At 39.9% G+C, this 25,602-nt stretch overlaps 1 protein-coding gene and 1 long non-coding RNA gene across 2 annotated transcripts in view; one reads left to right on the forward strand and one right to left on the reverse strand.

Moving 5' to 3' along the window:
* The window catches only part of abcb7 (ATP-binding cassette, sub-family B (MDR/TAP), member 7), a 41,903-nt gene that overhangs the window by 4,461 nt on the left and 11,840 nt on the right, over window positions 1–25,602 (forward strand). The window contains exons 5-11 of the mRNA XM_047353870.1: window positions 8,182–8,314; window positions 11,388–11,656; window positions 15,189–15,277; window positions 15,450–15,537; window positions 17,836–18,010; window positions 19,551–19,708; window positions 24,593–24,756. Coding sequence (XP_047209826.1) covers window positions 8,182–8,314; window positions 11,388–11,656; window positions 15,189–15,277; window positions 15,450–15,537; window positions 17,836–18,010; window positions 19,551–19,708; window positions 24,593–24,756 — 1,076 coding nt within the window. The remainder of the gene's footprint in view (window positions 1–8,181; window positions 8,315–11,387; window positions 11,657–15,188; window positions 15,278–15,449; window positions 15,538–17,835; window positions 18,011–19,550; window positions 19,709–24,592; window positions 24,757–25,602) is intronic.
* LOC124860505 lies at window positions 726–9,873 on the reverse strand. Its single transcript, XR_007036374.1, has 4 exons — window positions 9,842–9,873; window positions 7,159–7,244; window positions 5,992–6,060; window positions 726–932 (listed from the first exon to the last, which is right to left on the reverse strand). It is a non-coding gene; the product is annotated as an uncharacterized LOC124860505 (long non-coding RNA).

Raw genomic sequence — 25,602 nt, forward strand, 5'->3', positions numbered from 1 at the left:
CATGAAATCATGTTATTCCCCTTACTATTCTTAATATTGTGAATATTAATTATATTTAACATTTTCTTTACGCTTTGCTTTCTTCTCATTCATTAAAGTGTACCCACTCTTAACTTTAAAAACACACAAACACAGAACACAAAACTGAGCACGTGGTGCTGAGCAGATAGCCTGCTAGCACTAAGATAGCTGAGTTTCACAAACAAAACCAAATTTCATAAAATGAAAAACATTTAGATCATTTCATTCTAAATCACTTCTATTACTCTGCCCAACCCCTAACCTCATGAACCGTGCTGAGGAGAAGTGTCCGGGCGATGACGAAGTTTAAAGAAACATCCACAGTCAACAAACGGTCAGCTACAGCTAACCTCCTTAGCTGCGGAGAGTGGTGGCTGTTCTGTCGGCCGGCCGAAACTGCACGTTACCACGTTGATGCGGTCCTCTTTCAGATCGGGAAACTGCTCCACTCGGCGTTGTAGAGACAAGGTCCCTGCAGGGAATTCTCTGGAACACAGTTTGCTTTCTGTAGATCTCGGAGAGAAAATCAAGCAACGCTTGTGCCTTAATCACCCCGTTCATGAATGAATCTACCGGATACACAGACAATAATTCATCAGTACTTAACTCAGTGCGATTGTATGACACCCTAGGATCCAGTTGAAGAGTTATGTCTTCTTGCCAGCAAAGAGACATTAGCGCACTGTGTTTCTCTGTCCAGGCCCCTGGGTGACCTGCGTAGAAGAGACAGGATGTAGCAAGAGCGGTGCTTTTATTTGGACAGTGACGTCACAGGAATCCGCACTTACCCCGTTTCCTGGCTGTGCCGGAAGTAGGTTAATGCAGTTTATTTTGAAAGTTCCAGAAAAGTCTGTACTGGCCTTTCACGTAACCATGGCTGTGGTCCCAACAATCCGTTAGCGACTCGTCGTCTGGAGCCAGCAACATGGGAGAAGAAATGTTTGAAACAACTGAGATGTTACAATACAAACAGCTGGATGTTGTTTTGATATTTTCATTAAAGTTGTGTATACATATTTTATGACGGTTTCTCTGTGATTCCAGAACAAACCGAACTACAAAGTAAAATAAACTGAGTTTAAACAAATGGGCGGCAAACTGTTTATGGTTGAAAAATTGAGGTAGGAAGGGATGAAATGGTAATATGTGGGTAAAAAAAGCAGGTGGACATTGGCGATGGGTTGAATTGACCCTGAGCTGTATAGTAACTGGTTACTGTTTCCCATAAAAAAACTTTGCCGTGGTTTTTTTTCTTAAAAGGTTTTATATTTAAAAATCTTATATTAGGCCCTAAGAAGTTTTAAATATGCCTTGATCTTCCATACTAGTTATGTGTTTCGTTTGCCTTTATACATGTAAGATCATTGCTAATTCTAACAACCTTTTTTTTTTTTGTTATCCACAACTTCCCCTTCTCAATCAAAAAACGTATATTTAATTAATTTTGGTCTAAAAACAGACATTGCAGTAGTAAACAAAACCCAGGTTTTGTTTAAGTATCTTTTAGTAAATCATGAAGTAAATTATTGGATTACTGAATGTTTATTTCATGTCTGTCTTAAGTTAAAATCACAATTGTCTTAACAAGGTCCTAAACGTCTTAAATTTAATTTACTGAAACCTGAAACCATTGCATCATTTTCTGTAGATGGCTTTATCCTGAAAACAGAAAATGGTCATTGGTGTTAAACAAACAACGTAACACAAATTGCCGCTGAGGAATCTCTGGGCTCGGTCTTTCAGAATCAGCCTGTGGATTCTTGTAGGAGTGATGGCAACAGAGGAGAGGTTTTCCTTTTAAATAGAGGGCAAAGTGTTTTACAGGCGGGCGGTCTGAGACGACCTGTTAGAGCACTTTGAGTTTATAAGGCTATTAACTGTTGATTCCATAAATGAGTAATAATTAAACACCAACTCCCAGAGATCACCTGCTGCATAGAACAGAATGTGCTTGACATTCAGGGGACACATTTTGCAGCACTGTTCATTCTAAGAAGAATTTTCTATCTAGTTCCCCTTGACATCCTTGGCACCTATTGGGCTTGACCCGGACCCATCAATGCTTTCTTCTGAAAAACATTTACTTAATTTTTTTAAAGCAAGGGAAAAATATTTTGCCAATTTTTGTTGTAATGTAGTTGAAGCCTCAGATTAGTAGCCTTTAAATGCTATACTGTTGCTGAATATTGTGATGGCAATATTGGTTAGGATTAATCTGGGATTTTCTTGACTCCCAATCATTCTCTGAGAGCTTTGCGGCCTTGCATGTGTTGATATTTTGATCACATGTGTGATTCGATAAATTGTGCAGCTCTGATGTTTTTTTTTTTTTATTTCTTAAGCAGGCAGGATGCTAAAAGTCTAAAAATAAGTTTACGAGCACAGACTTTGTGATTGAGTGGGTACATTTTGTTTGCGGTGTATGTTGGTTTTTTATTTTTTTTAAATATTGTAATGACTCTGCCCTAAAGCATGCAGCACATCATCCAAGGACGCCAAACAGCAGTGACTAATCCACATAGAACAGTATGTGCCTGAACATCAGTTGTGACAAACTGTCGGCCCCTTTTCAATCTCAGTCCCCCCCAAAAATCTTATTTCAATGTGAGCGCTGCTGTCAGTAATCAGACGTGATGTTTGCCTTTCTAAGGTTTCTAATAACTCACAGAACCCTTTACTTTGTCTTTATTCATTCTTCATAGTTTTTTCCATTTTAAATAAATCTTTTTTTTAATGATTTGTTGCGTAAGTTGTTTGTGTTTTAAGGACAAATCAGGACAAATTGAGGTAATGAGGATTTTAGATTTGCTCTGTATTCGTTAGGGATGGGTATTATAACAATGATAACTAAGGAACACAAATCCCACTAGCGACAATAAATTATTCCACGAGTTTCCTGAAATCCAACACTTCCTTTATCTGGAGCATACAGTGAAAAATCTGTCAAATCATTTTAGAGTTAAAACAGTATAATACACTGAGCAATAGTTGTCACATTGCAATGCTGCAGACAATGCCAATTGATGCAAAATTAAAAAGCATTGAAAAACACAGTAGAATTAGACTTAAAATACTGCTTTACCAGCCCAGGCAAACACCATGCCTTCTTTCATTATTTGTCAGAAGGACATTGCTTTTGTTTGTCACTGCTTGCTGGGAAAACAGCATGATTATTTGATGCAGCTGTGCTGGTATAAGGTGCTCTGGTTTCCACCCAGTGTAACACTTTGCTGGGTGTGCAGAATTTATTATTCTAATCAAAGAAAAATCAAGTATAAAAAATAGTCAATATGCTGCATGTATTGCATGTATGTATTTCATTAGCTTTGTTAACAAGCGCAAAATTTCTTGATCGAATTCAAATGTTTGGATTGAACAAAAATCTATTAATTTAGAATACGTTGTTTATATGGGTGCAAAATGAAATAATCCGATCGCGCCGTGCATTTTCATGCACCGCGCTTACTTCAGAATAGGAGCACTTTGACATGCGCAGAGTTGTCAAATTGCTCTAAAACAACCACAAAGTGTGTTGGTTCTGAGTGTTCGGAGCGCCCAGAATGGACCAGTAACTGAGGGCGGTTGAGAGTATTATTGCTTTCCATAATTAAGCTACAGGCTCAGCAACACATGATGTTGCTGGTCCTGCGTTACAGCATGAGAGAGCGGGAGGACATTAACATCCATTCAGGTTTTGCTACTACCGGCGGAAATGTGTCACGTTGCAAACTAAACTAATAACATGAAATTACATGATTTTAATTCTCAACAGCACACATGTGAAGTCAGGTCTGTTTGCCACAATCAGAATGAGACGATCGGAGCAAGTGTTAAGATGGACGCGGTTCCCCTCTCATTCAGCCGAAACAGATCAGAATATTTCTATTGGCGCGTGTACATGACGCATTTTTATTCTGATTGGCCCTATATTCCGATTACTTATGTCCATGTAAACATGCCTAGTGTGGTTAAATCAGAGGTGTTTACTAAATGAAAGCTCCTAAATTGGACGCTTCAGAGTTTTAAATAATGTTAAAGTCTGGAAAAGCATGTAATTTCCATTCGTTTTCCAGGTCTGAAAAATTATGGACAAGCTTTCAAATAAAACTGAGTACAGAAATATTGTGGTTATATTTTGGAAGTCCTCAGAGGAAGGAAGAAATCTGGAAAAAAGCTGACTAAACCTTACTTAAATGCATTGGATTTTTGTTGATATCTAAACCACATGCTTTATCTGTAATTTTCCACGTCACAACTTGATTTGAACATTTTCCCATCAGTATATTGTGCCTTCACTGACTGAATTCACATCCATTCAAAAATCAAAAAAAGGCTATTACAGTACTGCTTTAAACTGTTAAGTTTTCATAAGCAAACAGAAATAAAGTAGAAAAAATCTGAAGCCATTTTCAGGATCGTGTTGTTTCACAATTAGTGCACATTAGTGTGACAGAAAAGATAGTATTTGAATACTGTATAGTTAAAGGTAAATATTTATACTGAAATGTCCAGAATGTTGTAGCATCTCTGTAAGAAAGCTGTAAACGTGTGGAAACGAATGGAAATTTGAAATCTGGCGTAGAAACCCTGACAACATTTTGGACATACTTCCAAGATGTTGCAAAATGGATCACTTGAAGCGCTGGTTTAATTTAAAATATTCCCCTTTAATCAAATCCTCTCTCTCTCCGCATCATCTACGTTTTGCTGAAACATCATGAGCACTTGCGTTAAGTGATTGCACTTGGAGAAGACGCCATGTAAAACTAAAAGCAGCGTGCATTTAAAGCGGTCTTTTAAATAATTAATTGCATGCATCAATCAGTGTGTGATGTGTTTTCTCTTCCTTTGTTGATAGTCTCTAATTTATACCCTGGAAAATAATCACAAATTCAAAGCTCCCAAATAAGTGTGTCCTGCTGCCGCCCAGCACGGCTCCCTCTGGTGTGTACTAAAAGAGTGGGGAGCGAGCGCATACAGTCCAATCGACTCCTACTATTTCCCTGCGTGGTTGGAGTTAACCTCCGTTTTACCAATTTGTCTGTTTGAACCGAAACCACCAGCTGTGTGGATGCAATTTTTAAATCAACTGAATAATTACGTGGTTACAGTGCATCTCACCTCTGCGAGCCACATTATCAGTGACATTTTCATTTCAAATGAATGATTATACACAAGTTGGCCTTGATTGAAGCCCTCTCTGTGTCTCTGTGCCCGTCTGCGTTTCATAGCGCAAGGTAAAGCTAATTCTCCATGGCCCCGGAGCCTTTTTCGGCTACTTGACACAGAATCTCTATTATGGGATGACATATCGCCAGGTACAGATTGACACAGTGTCAATTTAATCTGCAGTGGTTGCCGTTAATGGATTAAAAGAGCGCACCCAACCTTATCGCGTATTAGTGGCAGAACCGAGGACATGTTTTGGCTGTGTGATTATAGGCTTGGGCTATTTTTGTGTCATGTTCTGTTGTCTTGGTAGCAAAGTGGCAGATATTGTTTTTCCTTTGGGGATTCAGAGGACTTCTATTGTCTGAGTGTAATACCCAAGTGTATAAAGCAAGAACCCTGGGGATGTGGCTTTTGGCAAAATAAATAGGTTTACTTTTACACTGTTTGTCATTGATTTGTACATTTTATGAAGGATATTTAATGGAGAGTTTGAGAGAAAAAAGGAGCCTAAAAACCTGCTCAGGCTTTGGAGGTTCAAAGTGAAAAACGCTCTGCTGTGCGATGCAGTGTTCGCCGCGTGTCCTAATGTGCAGCGGACCGCCCAGACTGAGTCACACAGCTGTCCCTGTGCTTTTAATTAACCCTAATAACCATTTCAATTCCATTAGCAGGAAGCAGCAGCTCCTCTCCAGCACTACCAGAGCCAGTCAAAACAAAAAACAAAAAAACGGAGCGTGCACTCACAATGCCATGACACAACATTTGTTAAACTTGCACATTTCCTCAAAATGCACTTACAATGTCAGTGTTAGATTTGCTGTAGAAATTCATGCTTCTGGAATGGGAGCCGTCCATGCATAGAAGAGGCTTAAAGAGACACAACACATTATCAAGTTAGTATACGATCATCTAATACTATTACACAAACATTTGGAAAGAGGAGCTTATAATGTTTGTTTTTAACAAGCTTTTAAAACACTTTTAAAATAATTGCGAAACAGCTGGACATTACATTCATTCCCCCACCCACCTCTCTAAATACAGAGGCATTTAAAACATTTTCAGTAATTTATTTCAAAGGGTAAAGCTCCTTTTATTACATAGATTTGTGACACACAAACTGAATTATTTCAAGCGTTTATTTCTTTGATTATGGCTCCTCCAAACATCTGCCTAGCAACTACAAGTGAGAGTAAATAAATTCTCAGAAAGTAGATGAGAGCAAAACATTTTAATAGCTGTTGCCTCTGTTGGTAGTTCAGCTGAGGTCTGGATGACCCTGAAAACGTGATTGAAGAGCAACTTGTTAGATTGCTCAAATGAAAAATAAAAACCCTGCTTTTTTGGCTTCAAACAAACCCTAAGAAGCATTTACCAAACACTGGGTTGTGTGTCAACTGGGCATAAACATTTTCATAGATATTGAGATTGACTTGAAACAAGCACGGTGTGTTTGGATGGAGTCCTTGGGCTTGAGTAAGGGGGGGGGGGGGGTTTGCAGCAGAAATGTGTATTTGGAGGAAGATTACCTTTGCTAAGTGTAGGAGTGGATCAGTTATGCTTTGGGCTTTTTTGCAACAAATTAGGCACCAAGATAGAAAATAAAGTGAATGGCTTTTTAGCTCTTTAATGATTTTTCTTTTCTACTCATTATAGAAAAGGAGCTGAAATGAGCAGTTCACATAATAGCCATGTCACTGTTCAAGAGCCAAGTCCTGTCTTTACAGCAAAAAACATTTGGTTGTCACCTCAAAATATCCAGTATTTGTTGGTCTTTAGGTTTAATGTTTACCAAGTTACTTTTCCTCTTCGTCCTTGGTCGCCTGCCTCCCACTTTGGGACATTTGCTAGGAAGATTTCAGAAGGGAATTGTCTTTTCTTGCCACACAGGCTGTTTGTTTTTTTGTTGTTGTTTTTTTTAGTCCAGCCTATTAATACACCATATTGCCAAAATTATTCACTCACCCTTCCAAATCATTGAATTCAGATGTTCCTACTGCTGCCATGGCCACAGGGGTTTGAAATCCAGCACCTAGGCGGGCAGACTGCTTCTACAAACATTTGTGAAAGACTGGGTCACTCTTAGTTGTTCATTTAATGGGTTTTCAGGGCTGAGCATCTGCATCCGCCCCTTACATCACCTAGTGCAGTTCAAAGCATTCGATCCAGTGGTATTAAGCATGCCACCACTGGTCTCTAGAGCTGAAGAGAAATGTTTTCTCCAACGCTTCACCATACCTTTTGTGGGAACAATTTAAAGATTCCTGTGCTAACACGTTTGCAATCCAATGCGCAAAGCGAAGTCCATAAAGACGCTAATGAGCAGGTTTGGTGTGGAAGAACTTGACTGAATCGTGACTGCAACTTGATTTTGGTTAAATTAGGGCAGAGACGGTGAGCCAGAGCTTCTGGTTTGAACTCTAAAATACTGTTCATGAACAATGGTCAAAAATGTCCATAAACACACTCCTTAACCTTGTGGAAAGCCTTCCCAGAATAGATGAAGCTGTTTGGGACGGCATCTTAATAAACCGTATAGATTTAAAAAGGGACGTCTTACAAGTTTATGTCTTTGTAAATCAGATCCGTGAATACATTTGGCGATATAGTGTAGATCAATGACATTTTGATATACTGACTTTTCTGGAAGATATTTGGGTGACAGAATTCACTGGCTTTTAGTTTTTAGTTCAATATTCAATTTCCCACCAAATCATAGCAGATGTCATCTCACGGCACTTTACAGGGCGGGAGATTCGGTTCATATCAAGTTGTTTAGGTCTAACATGAGTTCAAATCAACCCAGTTTATTCCAACACCAGTACATCCAGTTTATTCCAGTACATACAGTCCAGTAAAATCCCAGTTATATTACAGTACAATCAAAGTGGGTTGGTCACATAATGCCAGTTGATAATAAGTTGTCTATCTAAGGATCCCAGCAGCAACTTATGCCTCCTAATATCTCCTCTTTCTCTTCCCTCCCAGCTCACCAATGTGACCGTGCCTTTCATGTTTAAGTATGCAGTGGACGAGCTCAACCAGATGTCGGGGCACATGCTGAACCTAAATGACGCGCCAAGCACTGTGGCTACCATGGCAACGACCGTGCTGATTGGCTGTAAGTCCAAGACTCGTGTTACGCTGCCAGGACTGTTGTGTACATGCTGACCTTTCCTACAGCATTCATATGAATGCTGCTACACAACCTCTTCTGCATATTATCTATTTTCTTATCTATTTTCTGCATTTAACTTCATCTCTTTTTATCACTCCCACATCCATATTGTAGGCTCTGAGGCCTTTTAATAGTAAACCCAAGTTGATACATTTTTAAAGCAGAGGTTCATACATTTCTTATGTGCTTTTGTTAATTTTAGTTTCGGATGTTTCGGACTTTTACAAATCTGGAGACTGAATATTTTCCATATCATGGCATTCCCTTGGCCCAATACTTGTGCTAGATGGGCGCGTCACTGCCAAGGACTACCGAACCATTCTTGAGGACCATGTGCATCTAATGGTTCAAACATTGTATCCTGAAGGCGATGCCGTGTATCAGGATGACAATGCACCAATACACACAGCAAGACTGGTGAAAGATTGGTTTGATGAACATGAAAGTGAAGTTGAACATCTCCCATGGCCTGCACAGTCACCAGATCTAAATATTATTGAACCACTTTGGGGTGTTTTGGAGGAGCGAGTCAGGAAACGTTTTCCTCCACCAGTATCACGTAGTGACCTGGCCACTATCCTGCAAGAAGAATGGCTTAAAATCCCTCTGACCACTGTGCAGGACTTGTATATGTCATTCCCAAGACGAATTGATGCTGAATTGGCCGCAAAAGGAGGCCCTACACCATACTAATGAATTATTGTGGTGTAAAACCAGGTTTTTTAGTTTCATTGTCCAACCCATGTATTGTGCAGCTTTAGCTTGACACAAACAAGACTCATGGCAGGCTTTCAACAAGGACCTTATCTCTATAACTTTTCACTGAATGGACAGATTTGTGGATCTCTGAACTAATTGTCTTGGAAACAGACTGGATCTCTGCAGCTCCTCCAGAGTAATCATGTTCCTCATGGCTACTTGTCTGATTAACACTCCAATCCTGGCCCGTCAGTTTTGGGTGACAGCTGTTTCTTTTACAGCTGCAGCTAACGATTATCTCAATAATCGAGCATTCTATCGATTATTCTGAAGATTAATCGAGTAATTGGATAAAAACAATTGGCCAATTTTGCAGATTTTATTTAATTACATGTTCCAATAAAAAACATAAAAGATAAAATGCAAGTAAATCAATAATTTGATTCCTTTTTTTTAATAAATCAACATTGCTTAAAAGGCAATAACATAGAATGTCTTTAGTGAACATTCAAACATTTGTAGCAAATGATGCATCTGTTCTAACATCAACAAATCAAAAACTCAGCCCTTTCTGATTGGGTGAACATAATGTTATCCAGATAAAATAGAACCCTTCTAGTTCACTTAAGTGCCAAATTGCACTTTTTGATTTTTGAAAGTGCAAAATCGGACAAGAAGTAAACAATAATTACACATTATTAATATAAAAAGGTTAATGGCAATTTTTAATTCAGGCACAATAAACACTGGCTTTTACATATCAAACCTCACTTTAAGTTCCCCCGCACACACGAACAGTCTCCTGCACATCGAGACATCTGTTGTTTACGGAAGTGGTCCGTCAGTAAAATACGTCTTCCTGGTGTGTTGTTAAAGCGCGAGGTGATAATAAACTGCGGCTGATGTTTCCTGCTCAGATGTTGCTTCATTAAGGACTTGCTGTTATAGAATGCTAATTCAGTTTTGCAGTACGTTATCACTGTGTCGTACTTTCTTTTCTTTAGTTTAGTCTGAAGTTTAAAGTGACCCCACACTTTTGAGACTTTCTGTCATTTTGCCTTGAGGAAGTTCAGTAATAAAGGCACTCAAATGATTCGAGGAATCAATCAGCCCTAATGGTTGGTTTGCAGTTGCACAGGCGGACTCTCTGTAGCACTCAGGTGACTTCTGAGGGATATTAGTGTAAAGGGGGTGAAATACAAATGCCACGCTTTTTTTATGTGCATTTTGATCACCTACAAACTCCACAAAAAAAGTTTGTGATATGACAGAAGTGTGAAAAGGTTATGAATACTTCACAAAATGCTGTGCAGCTTGTTAAGGAGGGATGTGGGCAATGATCTTAACAAGAGAAATCATATTCTTTCTCTTGCTGCTTTTGGATTTGAAGCCTGCAGTGACTGGTGTAATTTTGCTGTCAAGGTTGCACAGTGCTCACCCTACCTTGTCAGATGTGGACACATTGTTCATTAGATGAGCATTCCTATTTAACGCCACATTACAGCCCCGTGAAGACCAACAGACGGAGAGATTATCACCCTGACTCTGGTCTCAACAGACTGCTCATGTGTTCGCACAGCTTAGAGGCAGCATCTATCTTTTCAACACAAACTCTTATGTATTTGTGACAGTCTAGTCGTATGATGGTATACAGTTGTCTGCGTTTGGTGAGCTCATGTAATTACTTTCGTTTTTTTAGTGTGAAGTTGTCAGTTTCATTTAACCGAGGGAGTTTAAATGAATTATGTCCAGTATACAATTAAGTGATAATTAAAATGGTGTAAAGAGAGGCGGCTCTCCTTGCATCCACCCTCATCCTTCAGAGAAAGCGTGCTGCTGAAATAAATCCTGGTAATTGAAAACTTTCCATGACACTCTCGTTAAGCCCGCCTCCCTCTTCCCGTATTCTGTAACACACATGACCCGCACACACAACTATTTTAAGCACGTTCAGATACCCTCCCTGTCTTCAGTCTGTTGTGCATTGAGGCTTTACAGAGCATCATAGTATGTAATTACTGGTGGGAGGCTGTTGCTGGAGCACCGCAGCGCTTACAGGCCAGAGATGATTTGAAAGATAGGTCCCTCCGTCTCATGCAGCCTTTCTCCCGGTGCAGTCAAAAGGCCTGAAAATCTCATCAGCTCCAATATACAGTCATTTATTTCAGGGTGTTGACTTTTAAATCACATTTTTGTCTTATTTCAGAATGGTTATCTCTGTTTTAGATCACGGTCACACATGATTTCTGTACCGTTTAAACCTCCCTGCTTTTCACAGCAGGTGTCCTAAAACTCCCCGTGTCTTCTGCTTCCCCAGATGGTGCCTCTCGGGCTTGTTCAGCACTCTTTAACGAGCTGAGGAACACTGTGTTTGGCAAAGTGGCTCAAAGCTCCATCCGACGCATCGCCAGGAACGTCTTTCTGCACCTGCACAACCTGGATCTGGGGTTCCACCTTAGCCGTCAGACGGGGGCGCTGTCAAAGGCGATCGACCGCGGCACAAGGGGTATCTCTTTCGTTCTCAGCGCTCTCGTCTTCAATCTAGGACCCACGGTCTTTGAGATGGCCCTCGTCAGTGGTATTTTGGTGAGCGTTGGGATTTAACACAATGGTTATTGCTACTGCTGCAGAGATAACATATTTATAACTACAGTCAAAATAATGTTATAACATTTTTTTATTTCAATACATGAACTTAAACAATTATGTAGAAGGAACTCCTGCCCCTAATTCAGGGTAGTTTTCAAATACTCAGTTCACAGAATATTGTTTTTTTGCACTGGTTTGCCCTTTATAGAGTAGGAGAGGAGAATGAACCCTTATAAGCTGGGTAAGCAGTCAGACAGTTAGTAGCCATCACTGCCTGCTTCACACATATGCCGTGTGTGGTTTGTCAGCTTTAGATTTAAAATGGCCTTGCCTTAACAGTGTTGGTTGCTGCTCCTTTAGTTTTCTTACCATGATTGTCTGTGTTTTGTAACAGCAGGAAACATGTACACACAGCTGAAGTTACCTTTTTTAAAAGCATGGAAAACTTTTAGTGTCTCTGTTTCATCCAGCTGATCCGCAGTGAGCAGCAATATTCGATTCAGACAAACCTGTTGCTACATTAGCTGGAGATAACGATGATATACACTGCTCTGAAAATTTTTTTTTTTTTCCCCTCCTTGGGGGAAACACTAACCTACTTAAGGTTATGCCACAGCATCTCACTGGGACTTTACTCTGGACTTTGACTATGCCAGAAACTCAGCTTGAGCTATTCAGAGGTGGACTTACTAGTGTGCTTTGGATCATTGTCCTGCTGTAGTTTGTTGAGGATTTTCTGGTAGAGAGCAGAATTAATGGTTCCATCAACTACAGCAAGGTGTCCTGGTCCAGAATGAGTGAAACAGCCCTAGACCATCACACCACCACCATCATGTTTGACTGTCAGTATTATGTTCATTTTCTAAACTGCTGTAACTTTGATACCAGGTTCCAAAAACTTCAGTTATTATCTCATCAGTCCACAAAATATTTTCCCAAACGTCTGGGGGAGCATCAAGATGTTTTTTGGCAAATGTGAGACGTGTCTTTTTTGCTCAGCAATATTTTTCACCATGGAACTCCTCCACGGAGGCCGTTTTTGCTTAGTCTCTTACTTATTGTTGAATCATGACCTCTGACCTTAATTGAGGAAACTGCAGAGCTTTAGATGTTGTTATGGGTTCTTCTGTGACCTCTTGGGTGAGTCATTGATGTGCACTTGAAGTAATTTTAGTGGGTCGACCACTCCTGGGAAGGTTCACCGCTGTTCCATGTTTTCTCCATTTGTGGATAATGGCTTTCGCTGTGCTTCACTGGAGCCCCAAACCCTTAGAAATGGCTGTGTAATCCTTTTCAGACTAATACCATGTCAGTATCTTTAGTTCTCATCTGTTCCTGTGTTTCTTTTGATTAGGTAAGGTAAGGTAAGGTAAGTTTATTTATATAGTGCTTTTCAGCAACGAGGCACTCAAAGCTCTGTACATACAATTACAATACAATCACAAAGCAAATAAACACAGATACAGACACAGAAAAACAGATCAAATGATAAAATCAAACAACGGAAGTAATTTAAAAAAGTAAAATAAAATAAAAAGAATAGAATGATGGACAAGAAAATGAAAGGAAAATTGGACTGAAAACTAATAATGTTTAGATAACACTTTCAACACTCTAAACAAATAAGTTTTTTATCTTGATTTAAAGCAACTTAGGGTTTCGGCACTTTTACAGTTTTCTTGGAGTTTATTCCAGATTAGTGGAGCATAAGAACTAAAAGCTGATTCTCCATGTTTGGTTCTGGTTCTGGGTATGCAGAGTAGATTTGAGCCAGAAGACCTGAATGGTCTGGGTGGTTGATACACTGACAACAAGTCTGTAATGTATTTTGGTGCTAAGCCATTCAGTGATTTATAGACTAACATAAGTATTTTAAACTCTATTCTCTGAGCTACAGGGAGCCAGTGTAGGGACTTTAGAACCGGGCTGATGTGCTCCACTTTCTTAGTTCTAGTGAGGACGCAGGCAGCAGCGTTCTGGATCAACTGCAGCTGTCAGATCGACTTTTTAGGCAGACCTGTGAAGACATCGTTGCAGTAATCAATTCTACTAAAGATGAACGTTTTTCAAGGTCCTGCTGAGACATTAGTCCTTTAATCCTGGAGATGTTCTCTAGGTGATAGAAGGCCGACCTTGTTACTACCTTTATGTGCCTCTGAAGGTTCAGGTCTGAGTCCATCACTACATCCAGGTTTTGAGCCTGACTGGTGGTTCCTAGCTGTATTAACTGAAGCTGTGTGCTAACTTTTAAACGCTCTTCCTCTGGTCTAAAGATTATTACTTCAGTTTTGTTTTGATTCAGCTGAAGAAAATTTAGGCCCATCCATGCATTGATTTCTTCTAAGCATTTACCCAGCGCTTGAATGGGTTCATGGTCACCTGGTGACATCGTAACATATAGTTGTGTGTCGTCTGCATAGTTATGATATGATTATGATTATGGAATAATGTGCTGCTTTTTGGGCTCATAGCCTACTTCATGTTGTCAAACAGGTTCTGTGTAAGTGATTTATTTATTCTACAGGTTTTGCTATAATCAAGCCTGGCTGTGGCTTTGAAATTGAACTAAACAATGTGGTTAATCTGAGGTAATTCATAATTTAACAAGTGGGCATGAGTTGTTTTTCATAGGGTCCAGTTGGTTTGGATCTATTTTTCCATAATAAATCTGTTTAATCTGTTTGTGATGGTGACTGACTGACCCACGCCTCGGCCTTTAACTGAAAGAGTGTCAGTAACTGAAAAACAATTATCATTATTTAAGGGGCATGTCTCAAAGCAGTCACTTTTTTTAATTGTCTGATATAGTTTCATTTTTAACATTGTTTTCAAAATTTCAAAGTATGATTCACAAAGTAAAAATGTTTATTTATTAAACAAAATACATTTCATGTGTTTCGACCTAAAATAAAATCGCCTATATGAATATTCCAAGGATCAGGTCCATTTTTTTGGGGGGACGTTCCTGTCGTCATGTGGTTTTTCCACCTTGTTGTCTGTGCCGTTCCACTCTTCATCGCGCAGGACCTCACATCACCTTGACGTTCCTTGCAGCTGATTGTCTGGAAATTATTTTTTGAGATGTTGCCTCATTTACATTGTAAATGGAATTTGAACTTTTGTTGCAAACGCAGTCCATTAGTGTCACTGATGAATCCCAGAGCTTTGTAGCAGCTGAATGTCCTCCTGAGCGGGTCCCCCACGCACCCCACCCCAGCCCCAGCCGTTTTAGACGCCACAGAATGAACGGTTCTACCATTACTTCATCCTATTGCTGAATAAAACAAAAAACAGATTTGTGCAGACTCCATTCCCCAAATTCAAAGCATTAACTTGATTACTTCTTATAGTTTTCTGTCTGTTAGTGACACCCTGTTTCATACTGGAATGGTTAAAAACAGTACCCTCTTAAAACCCTGAGTGATACCAGCTTCAGGTCACTGAGCATGATGTGTTTTCTGGAGGTTTTATTCCGAAATGTCGAATTACTGCACATAAAGATGCCTTGTCTTGCTCTTCTCTTCCCCAGTATTACAAGTGTGGTGGACAGTTTGCAGCAGTGGCCTTGGGCACCTTGTCAGCGTATACTATTTTCACAATTCTTGTTACTCAGTGGAGGTAGGAAGATTTCTGTGACTTTTCTATCTGTCTATAGGTCAGGATTGTTATTCCTTGACAAGCTCTGTAAATACCTCATGTGCTACCAGTGGGGAAAAAAAACATGTCACCCACTGGCTGGGACGTGCTAATGAAAGCATTCAGGTCACCATCCACGTGTTTCTGCACACAGGACTCGTTTCCGCATTGAGATGAACAAAGCAGACAACGCAGCAGGAAATGCAGCTATTGACTCGCTGCTTAACTATGAGACCGTGAAGGTGAGTTACCGCCCTCTAAGTCAGCCAGGCCTACAATACATCTATCTGTCTGCTTTATGACTGCTGACCATTTCTTTTCAAACATTGATAATTAATGTGATTTCATTTGTTGAATTATCATTCAGTTTCATCACAATTGACTCAATAAATTTCCATTTTTGTTCTGTCCTTCTTTTGAAGTTCATTTGTCTTCCAGCTTAAAATGATGCACTCTTTAGCTCATGTCAATCCGGTCACAGCAAATATACTGAGCTTTTCTGGACTCCATGAAGTGTTTTCCCTGGTCTATGCAGTGACACATTTCTGTTTTACACAGAAATGTCAGCTTGGTGCTCAGCTGACTGTTAATGTGTTAACGCTAGTTTTTTTACACTTATTGTTTGTGTGTTTGTTGCTAAAACAACTCCTATGATCAGTAGGTCCCTTATGTCCCGTCTATTGAGGAGTTTAGTTTCTTACATGTGGACTTGCTTTGTGGACAAAGTCCCATGTCTGGTTTTTGTTAGGCTGTGACCTGTCCATTAGCCGGTTCTGATTTGTCTTATAGAACTTTAATGTAAGACAGGTTTTAGAGCTGACATTTTAAACTGTATTCAGCATCTTAGGCTAGCATTGCCAATAAACAGTAGTATATGGATGCATTCCCTAAAGACTGTACATAATCACTTACCATATGTTTTTAAATCCAGTAAGGTCTATGACGGATGTTTAAACTCAAAAGGAATACACAGAGCAATGTTGTTGTACTCTGCTCAGCCTTCCTGTTATCTTGTAAAGTATGGCTCTCTCTCATCTGCTCGCAGCCTGACTGGATCACAGACATGTAGTAGAAAATCAGTTTTCTTTTTAAATCGCTTCCTAGATCTCACCGATGGTTAAAAATAGCCATCTTTGACACTTCTTGTCTCAGAAACAGCATCCTCACCGAAGAGTGTGTTTGTCAGTGCAGACTACTGGTTTCGTCTTTGAGTCTCTGACTGGCCGATCATCAGTCGGGGACGATCCAGCTGAAAATCTGCAGAATCCAACCATCAACCGATTTCTCAGTGCATCTCTAGCTTGGAAAACATTTCAAGAAAGCTCATCTAGGAGACTGAGTGCCCATTTGGATTTTTCCACCCAAATCTAAAGAACTGGGTAGTGTTTTAATAGACATGCTTTGGAGTGCTGCAGTGGCCGTTCCAAATGTGTTTTGTTAGTGTTATTTTCTTTGCTGTGTAATTTTGTGTCCTGTTTTCCTTAACATCTTGTTCAGTGTTATATTGTGTCATCTGTGTCAATGCTGCCAGATTTAGCATCACTCTGAGCTGTGAGTGTGCATATGTAATTAGATCTCCACCCACTCATAAATCCGTTCCACTTCCACAAAGGGCTGCATGAGAACATGAACGCGGCGAATCGCACTGCTTCAGTTTGTCTTCCATGTGCATTTTTCAGATTTCCCTCTCCAATTTCACTGCATTTTCTTATATGCAAATCCGCTGTAAGTCGGTAGCTGTGCAGCTTCACTGCCGTTAGCTAGAGGGGCAAATCGCCCACTTAACCAGAGCTGGGACACAGTAGTGAAAACTAAACAAACAGCAGTGCTGCAACGATAATAAGTAATTGGCAGCAGAGGTGTGGATTGTTTTCTCTTGTTTTATGTATTCAGTTTTTGAGGTGTGTTTGTGGCTGATGCATGAGCTGTTCTCGCTTAATGAAAACTGTCTTAATCATTATTAATGCTGGTTGTGTAGGGTATTACAGCTGGGCCTGCTTTATGTGCTCTGTTGTTGATGCAGGCATCTGTAAAAGCTGCTGCTCATGTAAATACAAAGAAAACCCGTTCCAACACTCAGCTGTAATTCTTGTTCAGAAGTGATGATTAGGCTTCACGGCCTAATATCTGTAACTGTTGTTTGTGCCACAGTCACTCTGCTTTGGCACAGCTTCAGATCTGCTGCCAGTTCAGCAAAGCAGGCTTGGATTCTGTTCCACCGCCTTCATGTCCTTTAAAATCAGTTGGGAGCAGATGAAGACACAGACATGAAAAAGTATTTAGAGGCCAACTGAGACACAGTCTCCGCTTGGAGCGGTCACTGAGAACAAATGCAGCCTTGAAGCAGACTGGATATAAAGTGTGTATCTGCCTGACACTGCTCTCCACGCTCCTTTAACCTTTCACCTCAACCACATTTGTGTCTCTCCCTCTTTCTCTCTAAACTTGCACTTTCCTTCCTTCCTTTTGCAAATTTGATCATCTCCCTGGCCTGCGCTCCCTTCTCTCCTCTCCCCTCATGTTTCTCGTCTCATCTGCAGTACTTCAATAATGAGAAGTACGAAGCTGAAAAGTATGACGAATTCCTGAAGATCTATGAATCATCCTCTTTAAAAACCACGTCGACGCTCGCCATGCTCAACTTTGGCCAGAGTGCTATCTTCAGTGTTGGCCTCACTGCAATCATGTTGCTGGCAAGCAACAGCATTGCAGCAGGTGAGTAATTTAAAAACTTGTAATGATTATGTGTAAATGTGGCTTAAATATAGGGAATAGATAGTGAATTATCCCTGTTTTAAAATTTAAGCCCATGCTTGAATGTAAGTGGAAAACTGGGAAAAGAATCTGGACTAAATTTGCCTCAGAGTTTAATGAAAATAAAAGATTTCAATGTGAAAGCTAAAAGAAAAAACCAAAAACAAAACAGATGAAACTGCCAGATAAAGCCCAGAGTGAACTCCATTATAGAAGCTAAATGAGAACAAAGCACAGCATGCATGAAAAAGTGGCATGAATAGGAAGTAAAATAGCCTTGATGCAGAAAATGAAATCACAGGGGGTGGAGATGCTCGGTCTGCTTTCACAACAAGTTGAAAGAGAAAATGGGGACTTCTTTTTTTTTTTTTTTTTATCTCGCTTTCAAAGGTACATGCAACAATAGTTTTTTTTAACATTTACTACCACAAACCTCTGTGTAATTTTATCAAGATTTCATGTGGTGGACCGAAATGAAGTTGTGCAAAAATAATGAAGGGACAGGGAAATGTTGCATAGGTTTTTTTCAAATAAAACTCCAAAAAAATGACGTGCATTTGTATCCAGCCACCCCCTGAGTCAACGCTGTGTGGAACCACTTTAGCCGAAGTTAAAGCTACAAGTCATTTGAGGTATGTTTGCACATCCTTAGACTGAAGTTGTTGCTTATTCTTCTTTAGAGAATAGTTTACTGGGCCATTCTAACTGATGAAAATGCTTTGAATACCCATCTGTTGTAGCTCTGGTTGGATGTCTGGGTTCCATGTCCTGCATGAAAGCAAACCTCTGCCCCAGGATTACCCTGTATTTAGCTCCATCTATCTTCTCATCAACTTTGACCAGCTTCCATGTGCCAGCTGAACAAATCATCCCCACTGCATGATGCTGCCAACAAATGTTTACCATGCGTTCAGCATTTCTAAACTAAAAAGTGTAATTTTGGTCTTATCTGACAAGAACAAACAATGTTTATGCCCCCTACTGTGAACTGGACCTCTCTTTCTTTCTTCTTACCAACTTTTCTTTATGTCATGCTTATCCTGTAGACAGATTGTCCCGCCTGAGCTGCGAACCTCTGCTTGGCGCCGTACTCTTTCCATTTTAAGATGTTGGAATAAACAGAGCTGTGTGAGACCTCTGTCTCACCTCTGATGCTTTCACAGAATAGCTGGATTTTTATTTTATACAGCTTTCTTTGTGGATTTATATGGTGATTAAAATAAACACATGTGGCAGACTATTTAAATAAACTGGCGATTTCTGAAGGCAGTTGGTTGCAATGGATTTTATTTTTAAGGCTGTAAGAGTAAAGGTCACAAATCACAAATTTCCATCAATTCACAAATATGCACAACCTTGTGTTGGTTTATCACACAACATTTCAATAAAATGCATTTATAGTTTGTGGATATACTATGACAAAATGCTCATTGGGGTATGAATAATTTTGCAAAGCTCTGGATGTGTAATGACTGTAAGCTGCTCTGTTGCCATCGTTTAGGTACCATGACCGTGGGTGACTTGGTGATGGTGAACGGCCTGCTCTTCCAGCTCTCCCTTCCACTCAACTTCCTGGGTACAGTGTACAGAGAGACCAGGCAGGCTCTCATCGATATGAACACTCTGTTCACCTTGCTCAGCGTCGACACAAAGATCAAGGTAACTTGTCAGCCTGACACTAACCTCGTGCCTCTAAAACACAGCTTTCTTTGTGTTCATAAATGTTTTCCTCTAATAAAGGAGAACCAAAAGGTTGAATTTTTGCATGGTAGCAAGCGAGTGGAAAGTTTGGCCTGAAATTTAAAAGCAAAGTAAAATGCAAAAGCCTCTTAGCCAGACCTATTTTTCTTTACAACAGCAACACAGAAAACAAGCGTTAAAGGATTTTATCCTGAGCTGAAAGGGTTTTCAGAATGACTTTGATAATCTATCCGCATGATGCGTGTAGTTGGAAAAATGGATGACATCTTGATTAAACTGGACTATTTATTTCATAAAACTAGCAATAATTTTAAAGCACATCTTCACTTTAGAAAAATAATTGTGCTGCATGCTAGGATTGTTTTTTCTTTCCTCTACTGATTGCTTTTTTCCTCATTGTCCTAATTTAGTTTGTCTCTGTTACATAAATTACAGAGCGGTAAACTTGTTAAAAGTTTGTAAGTTCTGTAAGTCATTCTTTCAAACTAAGTGGACTTCAAATTTGAGAATTTGTTGCAAATGTGTTTCGTGTAAGCCTGAGAGCGTAAAATGTCACTCATCTGCAGCAGGGAAGTAGGTGGCATCTGTTTTTAGTTGTTGATTTTGCCTTTGTTTGAGTAATGACTGCAGTCATAATCAGTTAAAAAAATTTCAGGGCTAGAGCTCTAGCTGTCCAGTGATCCTTATAAATCGCAGAAATAAATTAACAGTGTGTTGCTGGTCTGGCGCTGGACCAGTTGATTTATAACTGCGTCTGCAAAAATCCCTAATAATCTCTTTCCATAATCTCCTTTAAAATATATGTAACTAAAGCATTTTTTAATTGTACATATTACTTTTATTTATTTTCACATTACTTTTTCAAGTAAATCAGATTGTTTAGGAACATCTGCCAAGAAATCAATTCTTGTTTTTCTAGATTAGGAATATGACAGGAGCATTTCTTTTAGCCAGTGACCAGTCAGTTGGATGAAGACCCATAATAATTTTGGCACAACGCACAATGAGGACAGTAATACCCCAGTCACAACATTGCATATCCGCCATGTGTTTCAGAGGCTTAGGAAGATGCACAGTTTTAAGTAAAATGCTTAAGCATCGCCTTTCTGTGCATCTCTCTCTGTAAGAGTTTGCTTTTTTTTTTTGGACATCATGTCAAACATCCTGCAGCATGACCGCTGCAACTCTGAAACATCGCATCTACAGGTCCTTCTCAAAAAATTAGCATATTGTGATAAAGTTAATTATTTTCTATAATGTAATGATGACAATTTAACATTCATATATTTTAGGTTCATTGCACACTAACTGAAATATTTCAGGTCTTTTATTGTCTTAATACGGATGATTTTGGCATACAGCTCATGAAAACCCAAAATTCCTGTCTCACAAAATTAGCATATTTTATCCGACCAATAAAAGAAAAGTGTTTTTAATACAACAAACGTCAACCTTCAAATAATCATGTACAGTTATGCACTCAATACTTGGTCGGGAATCCTTTTGCAGAAATGACTGCTTCAATGCGGCGTGGCATGGAGGCAATCAGCCTGTGGCACTGCTGAGGTCTTATGGAGGCCCAGGATGCTTCGATAGCGGCCTTTAGCTCATCCAGAGTGTTGGGTCTTGAGTCTCTCAACGTTCTCTTCACAATATCCCACAGATTCTCTATGGGGTTCAGGTCAGGAGAGTTGGCAGGCCAATTGAGCACAGTGATACCATGGTCAGTAAACCATTTACCAGTGGTTTTGGCACGGTGAGCAGGTGCCAGGTCATGCTGAAAAATGAAATCTTCATCTCCATAAAGCTTTTCAGCAGATGGAAGCATGAAGTGCTCCAAAATCTCCTGATAGCTAGCTGCATTGACCCTGCCCTTGATAAAACACAGTGGACCAACACCAGCAGCTGACACGGCACCCCAGACCATCACTGACTGTGGGTACTTGACACTGGACTTCTGGCATTTTGGCATTTCCTTCTCCCCAGTCTTCCTCCAGACTCTGGCACCTTGATTTCCGAATGACATGCAGAATTTGCTTTCATCCGAAAAAAGTACTTTGGACCACTGGGCAACAGTCCAGTGCTGCTTCTCTGTAGCCCAGGTCAGGCGCTTCTGCCGCTGTTTCTGGTTCAAAAGTGGCTTGACCTGGGGAATGCGGCACCTGTAGCCCATTTCCTGCACACACCTGTGCACGGTGGCTCTGGATGTTTCTACTCCAGACTCAGTTCACTGCTTCTGCAGGTCCCCCAAGGTCTGGAATCGGCCCTTCTCCACAATCTTCCTCAGGGTCCGGTCACCTCTTCTCGTTGTGCAGCGTTTTCTGCCACACTTTTTCCTTCCCACAGACTTCCCACTGAGGTGCCTTGATACAGCACTCTGGGAACAGCCTATTCGTTCAGAAATTTCTTTCTGTGTCTTACCCTCTTGCTTGAGGGTGTCAATAGTGGCCTTCTGGACAGCAGTCAGGTCGGCAGTCTTACCCATGATTGGGGTTTTGAGTGATGAACCAGGCTGGGAGTTTTAAAGGCCTCAGGAATCTTTTGCAGGTGTTTAGAGTTAACTCGTTGATTCAGATGATTAGGTTCATAGCTTGTTTAGAGACCCTTTTAATGATATGCTAATTTTGTGAGATAGGAATTTTGGGTTTTCATGAGCTGTATGCCAAAATCATCCGTATTAAGACAATAAAAGACCTGAAATATTTCAGTTAGTGTGCAATGAATCTAAAATATATGAATGTTAAATTTTCATCATGACATTATGGAAAATAATGAACTTTATCACAATATGCTAATATTTTGAGAAGGACCTGTATGTCACTGCTACAGAACTGACGGAAAGCTACTTAAATGTCACAGCGATGACCTAATCATACCCTTACTTGTTCTCGTGCTGCCCTATGCAAACGCTTTGTCTGTTCTGATAAAAAGTTAACGCAACTCAGGACGCTAAATCTTTGGAGTTGCTTCATCTATCCTAATATTTATTTCTGCTAATAATTATAGCCACAGGCTTCATATAAGTCATTGAACCTTCATTTCTTGATCATTAAGTATGTTTAAAAAAAAAAAATGGCATGGTAATAACATGGCAAACGTAATGTGCCCTGTAGCTTTAAATCCTTCATCCTAATACTCACACACAATACAAAACAGGGGTACATTAAAATTAGTTGTGACATTTTCACCAAAGGCACCTCCTTTTTTCCTGCTTAGGCCCACCTCAGAGGTGTTTCAGATACATCAACCTAAAATAACAAGATGAGAAACAGTGTGTCAGCAGCTTAAGGGATGTAAAAAAAAAAATCTCCACAACTCACTGTTACAGAGCTGCCACAAAATGTGCCATGTTAGGGACACAAAGTATGTGTAGCAACCATTGATCAGTTATTTAGCAGCTACTGGGACTTTAACTGGAAATGTGTGCTCTGGTCCGACTAAAAAAAAAGCTTTTCTGCAACAAATGGATCAGCTAAGAGTGGGGTCAAACAAAGAATTAATCTGACAAAAAGCTCCTTATACCCACTGTTAAGTATGGTGGTAGATGTCTGATGCTGTGGGCCTATGGTGCATTATATGGTGAACTCGTTTAAATACCCAAAACTTTAAAATAAATATCTTTTTTTCAGCAGGATAACGATTGAAAAAACATTTCAACATATAAACACAGCAGCAGTTCCCCAGAAACAAAAGACCTTATTCTCAATGATCTCAATAGAAAAGGTCAAAGGTCATCCTCTCTTTGTGCTCCAGCTTTGTGATATCATAAAGACGACTTGGTGCCGTCATATTGTCAAAATGTTTCTGTGGAAATGATTGTCCGCAGTGGTACCAATAATTGTTCCACCAGATATTTTGAATTAAAACAGTCCCCCTCAAAATTATCTTCTGCACTGAGTAATTGTACTAAATTGAAGGTTGTATTTTGTTCGAAATTTATTCAGTGGGACATTATTTTTCTGAAATAAAAACAGAATTTATTTCACAGCTTTTTATGCATCCTTACCAGGGGTGCCAATAAATATATGTATGGTATTGTATTTCTTCCCTGTATCAGTTTTAGTTTGTTGGGAATGTTGCTGCATTTCTCCATTATTTTTATATTCTTTTATTTAACACAACATGACAGCCCATCCTGCGTCATAAGAGTGCACTTCAGTGCAAATGTGTATCTGGCGCCCAACAATAAGAAGGCCATTCCCATCTCCAGCCTGTAATTACAGTGCTAGACATGAATCTGTCTAGTTATTTTTCCACTCATCAGTAATATTCCTCGCCATTGTGATTCCTTGTGGAATGGCGCTGCCCCGCAGGCCAGTATTGTATGAATGTTTTGTGTTTTTTTTTTTAAATTTTTTATGTAGAACACATTGTCCCATTATGCAGATGTAAAATTATTTAAAACTACCCATCTCACTTGAATCCGCTCCACACAAACCAAAAACAGAATGATGATAAGTGTGGCTTTTTTTCCATGTTGGAGAGAGTGGAATAATTTGTGTATACTAATGCTCTCTGGGTTATTTACATGAACTGACTGAGGCAGATTGTGGGTGATGATGTTTTCTTGTAGGTTTTTACAGAAAACGCCTTCACTCTCAGGCAAAGGAGCGGGTTTTATTCAGCGCTGACCTTGGCCACATCTCTGAGCTCAGTACGACGCTACAGTTTATTACTGATCCTTGCGCATTCAAAATGAAGGGCAGAGTGAAGATTCTGAGGGTTTTTTTGAAATAACTGCTTAAAAATGCAATGAATGTCTGCATTGTCCCTTTTTAGAACACGCTGTTGCATCACTCCAGGCCTTGACTCACGCTTCTCCGGTTCTTCTTTTGTCTGTAGGAGAAGGATCTCGCCCCACCGTTAATCGTCACACCGCAGGATGCCACGATTCGCTTTGAGGATGTCTACTTTGAATACCTAGACGGTCAGAAGGTGTTAAACGGGGTGTCCTTTGAGGTGCCTGCTGGGAAGAAGGTGGCTATAGTTGGTGGCAGCGGGTCAGGGTAGGTTCTGTTTTGAGAGATGCACCATTCAGACTTTTCCTGGCCGACACCAGTTTCTGTTGTAGCTTTGTTTTGTTTTTCTAAGGACAAAAAGACGTAAAAGAGAAAAATGTGCTGCAGGTTCTTTGATTGAGGTAGTAGCTTTGAATGAAACAAAAAGTTAAAGAATTGCTTTATTATCCTGATTTATGTTTCAGATAGTAAAACTATATCTGACAGAGAAAACCACAGTAAATACGAAGTGCAGTGTTCATATGATGATTTCATTTACTAATGGAAAATGGCTGTCTAAACCACCTGGCCTTGTGTGAAAATACAATTATTCTCCCGGTTAAATCGTGAAATAACTACAATCACAGTTTTGGGCTGCTCTGGGTTCAGTTTCACCATCAACGCCAAGGCCAGACCTTCTCAGACCTGTATGTTAAAATAAATCCCTTAAATAACATCTGATATGATGAAGCAGGCCAAAACATCCCAAAAAGCATCACATCATCCAAAAAAAAAAAAAAAAAACCTCAAAATGCTGTTTAGTTTTTTAGTCCTTTTAGAGTCGGGCTTAGGATCATTGTCCTGCCATATGACCTAAGGAGGCTTAGGCTTTAGCTCATTAAACAGTGGCCGGGTGCTTTCCATTAAGGGTTTCTGCTACAGAGCAGGATTCATAGTTCATTCAGTTACTGCATGTCACCCAATTCCTGAAACAGCAAAATCCCCCCAGAGCATCATACTACCACCACCATGTTTGGCAATGGGTGCCATACATGGCGGGTGCAGATGGGCCTTTGTGTTGCTTTTTGGTCATCGCAATTTTAAATACTGATACTGAGTACTGATACCGCCAAA

This window comes from Girardinichthys multiradiatus, chromosome 23 (genome assembly GCF_021462225.1).
Source record: "Girardinichthys multiradiatus isolate DD_20200921_A chromosome 23, DD_fGirMul_XY1, whole genome shotgun sequence".
NCBI lineage: Eukaryota > Metazoa > Chordata > Actinopteri > Cyprinodontiformes > Goodeidae > Girardinichthys > Girardinichthys multiradiatus.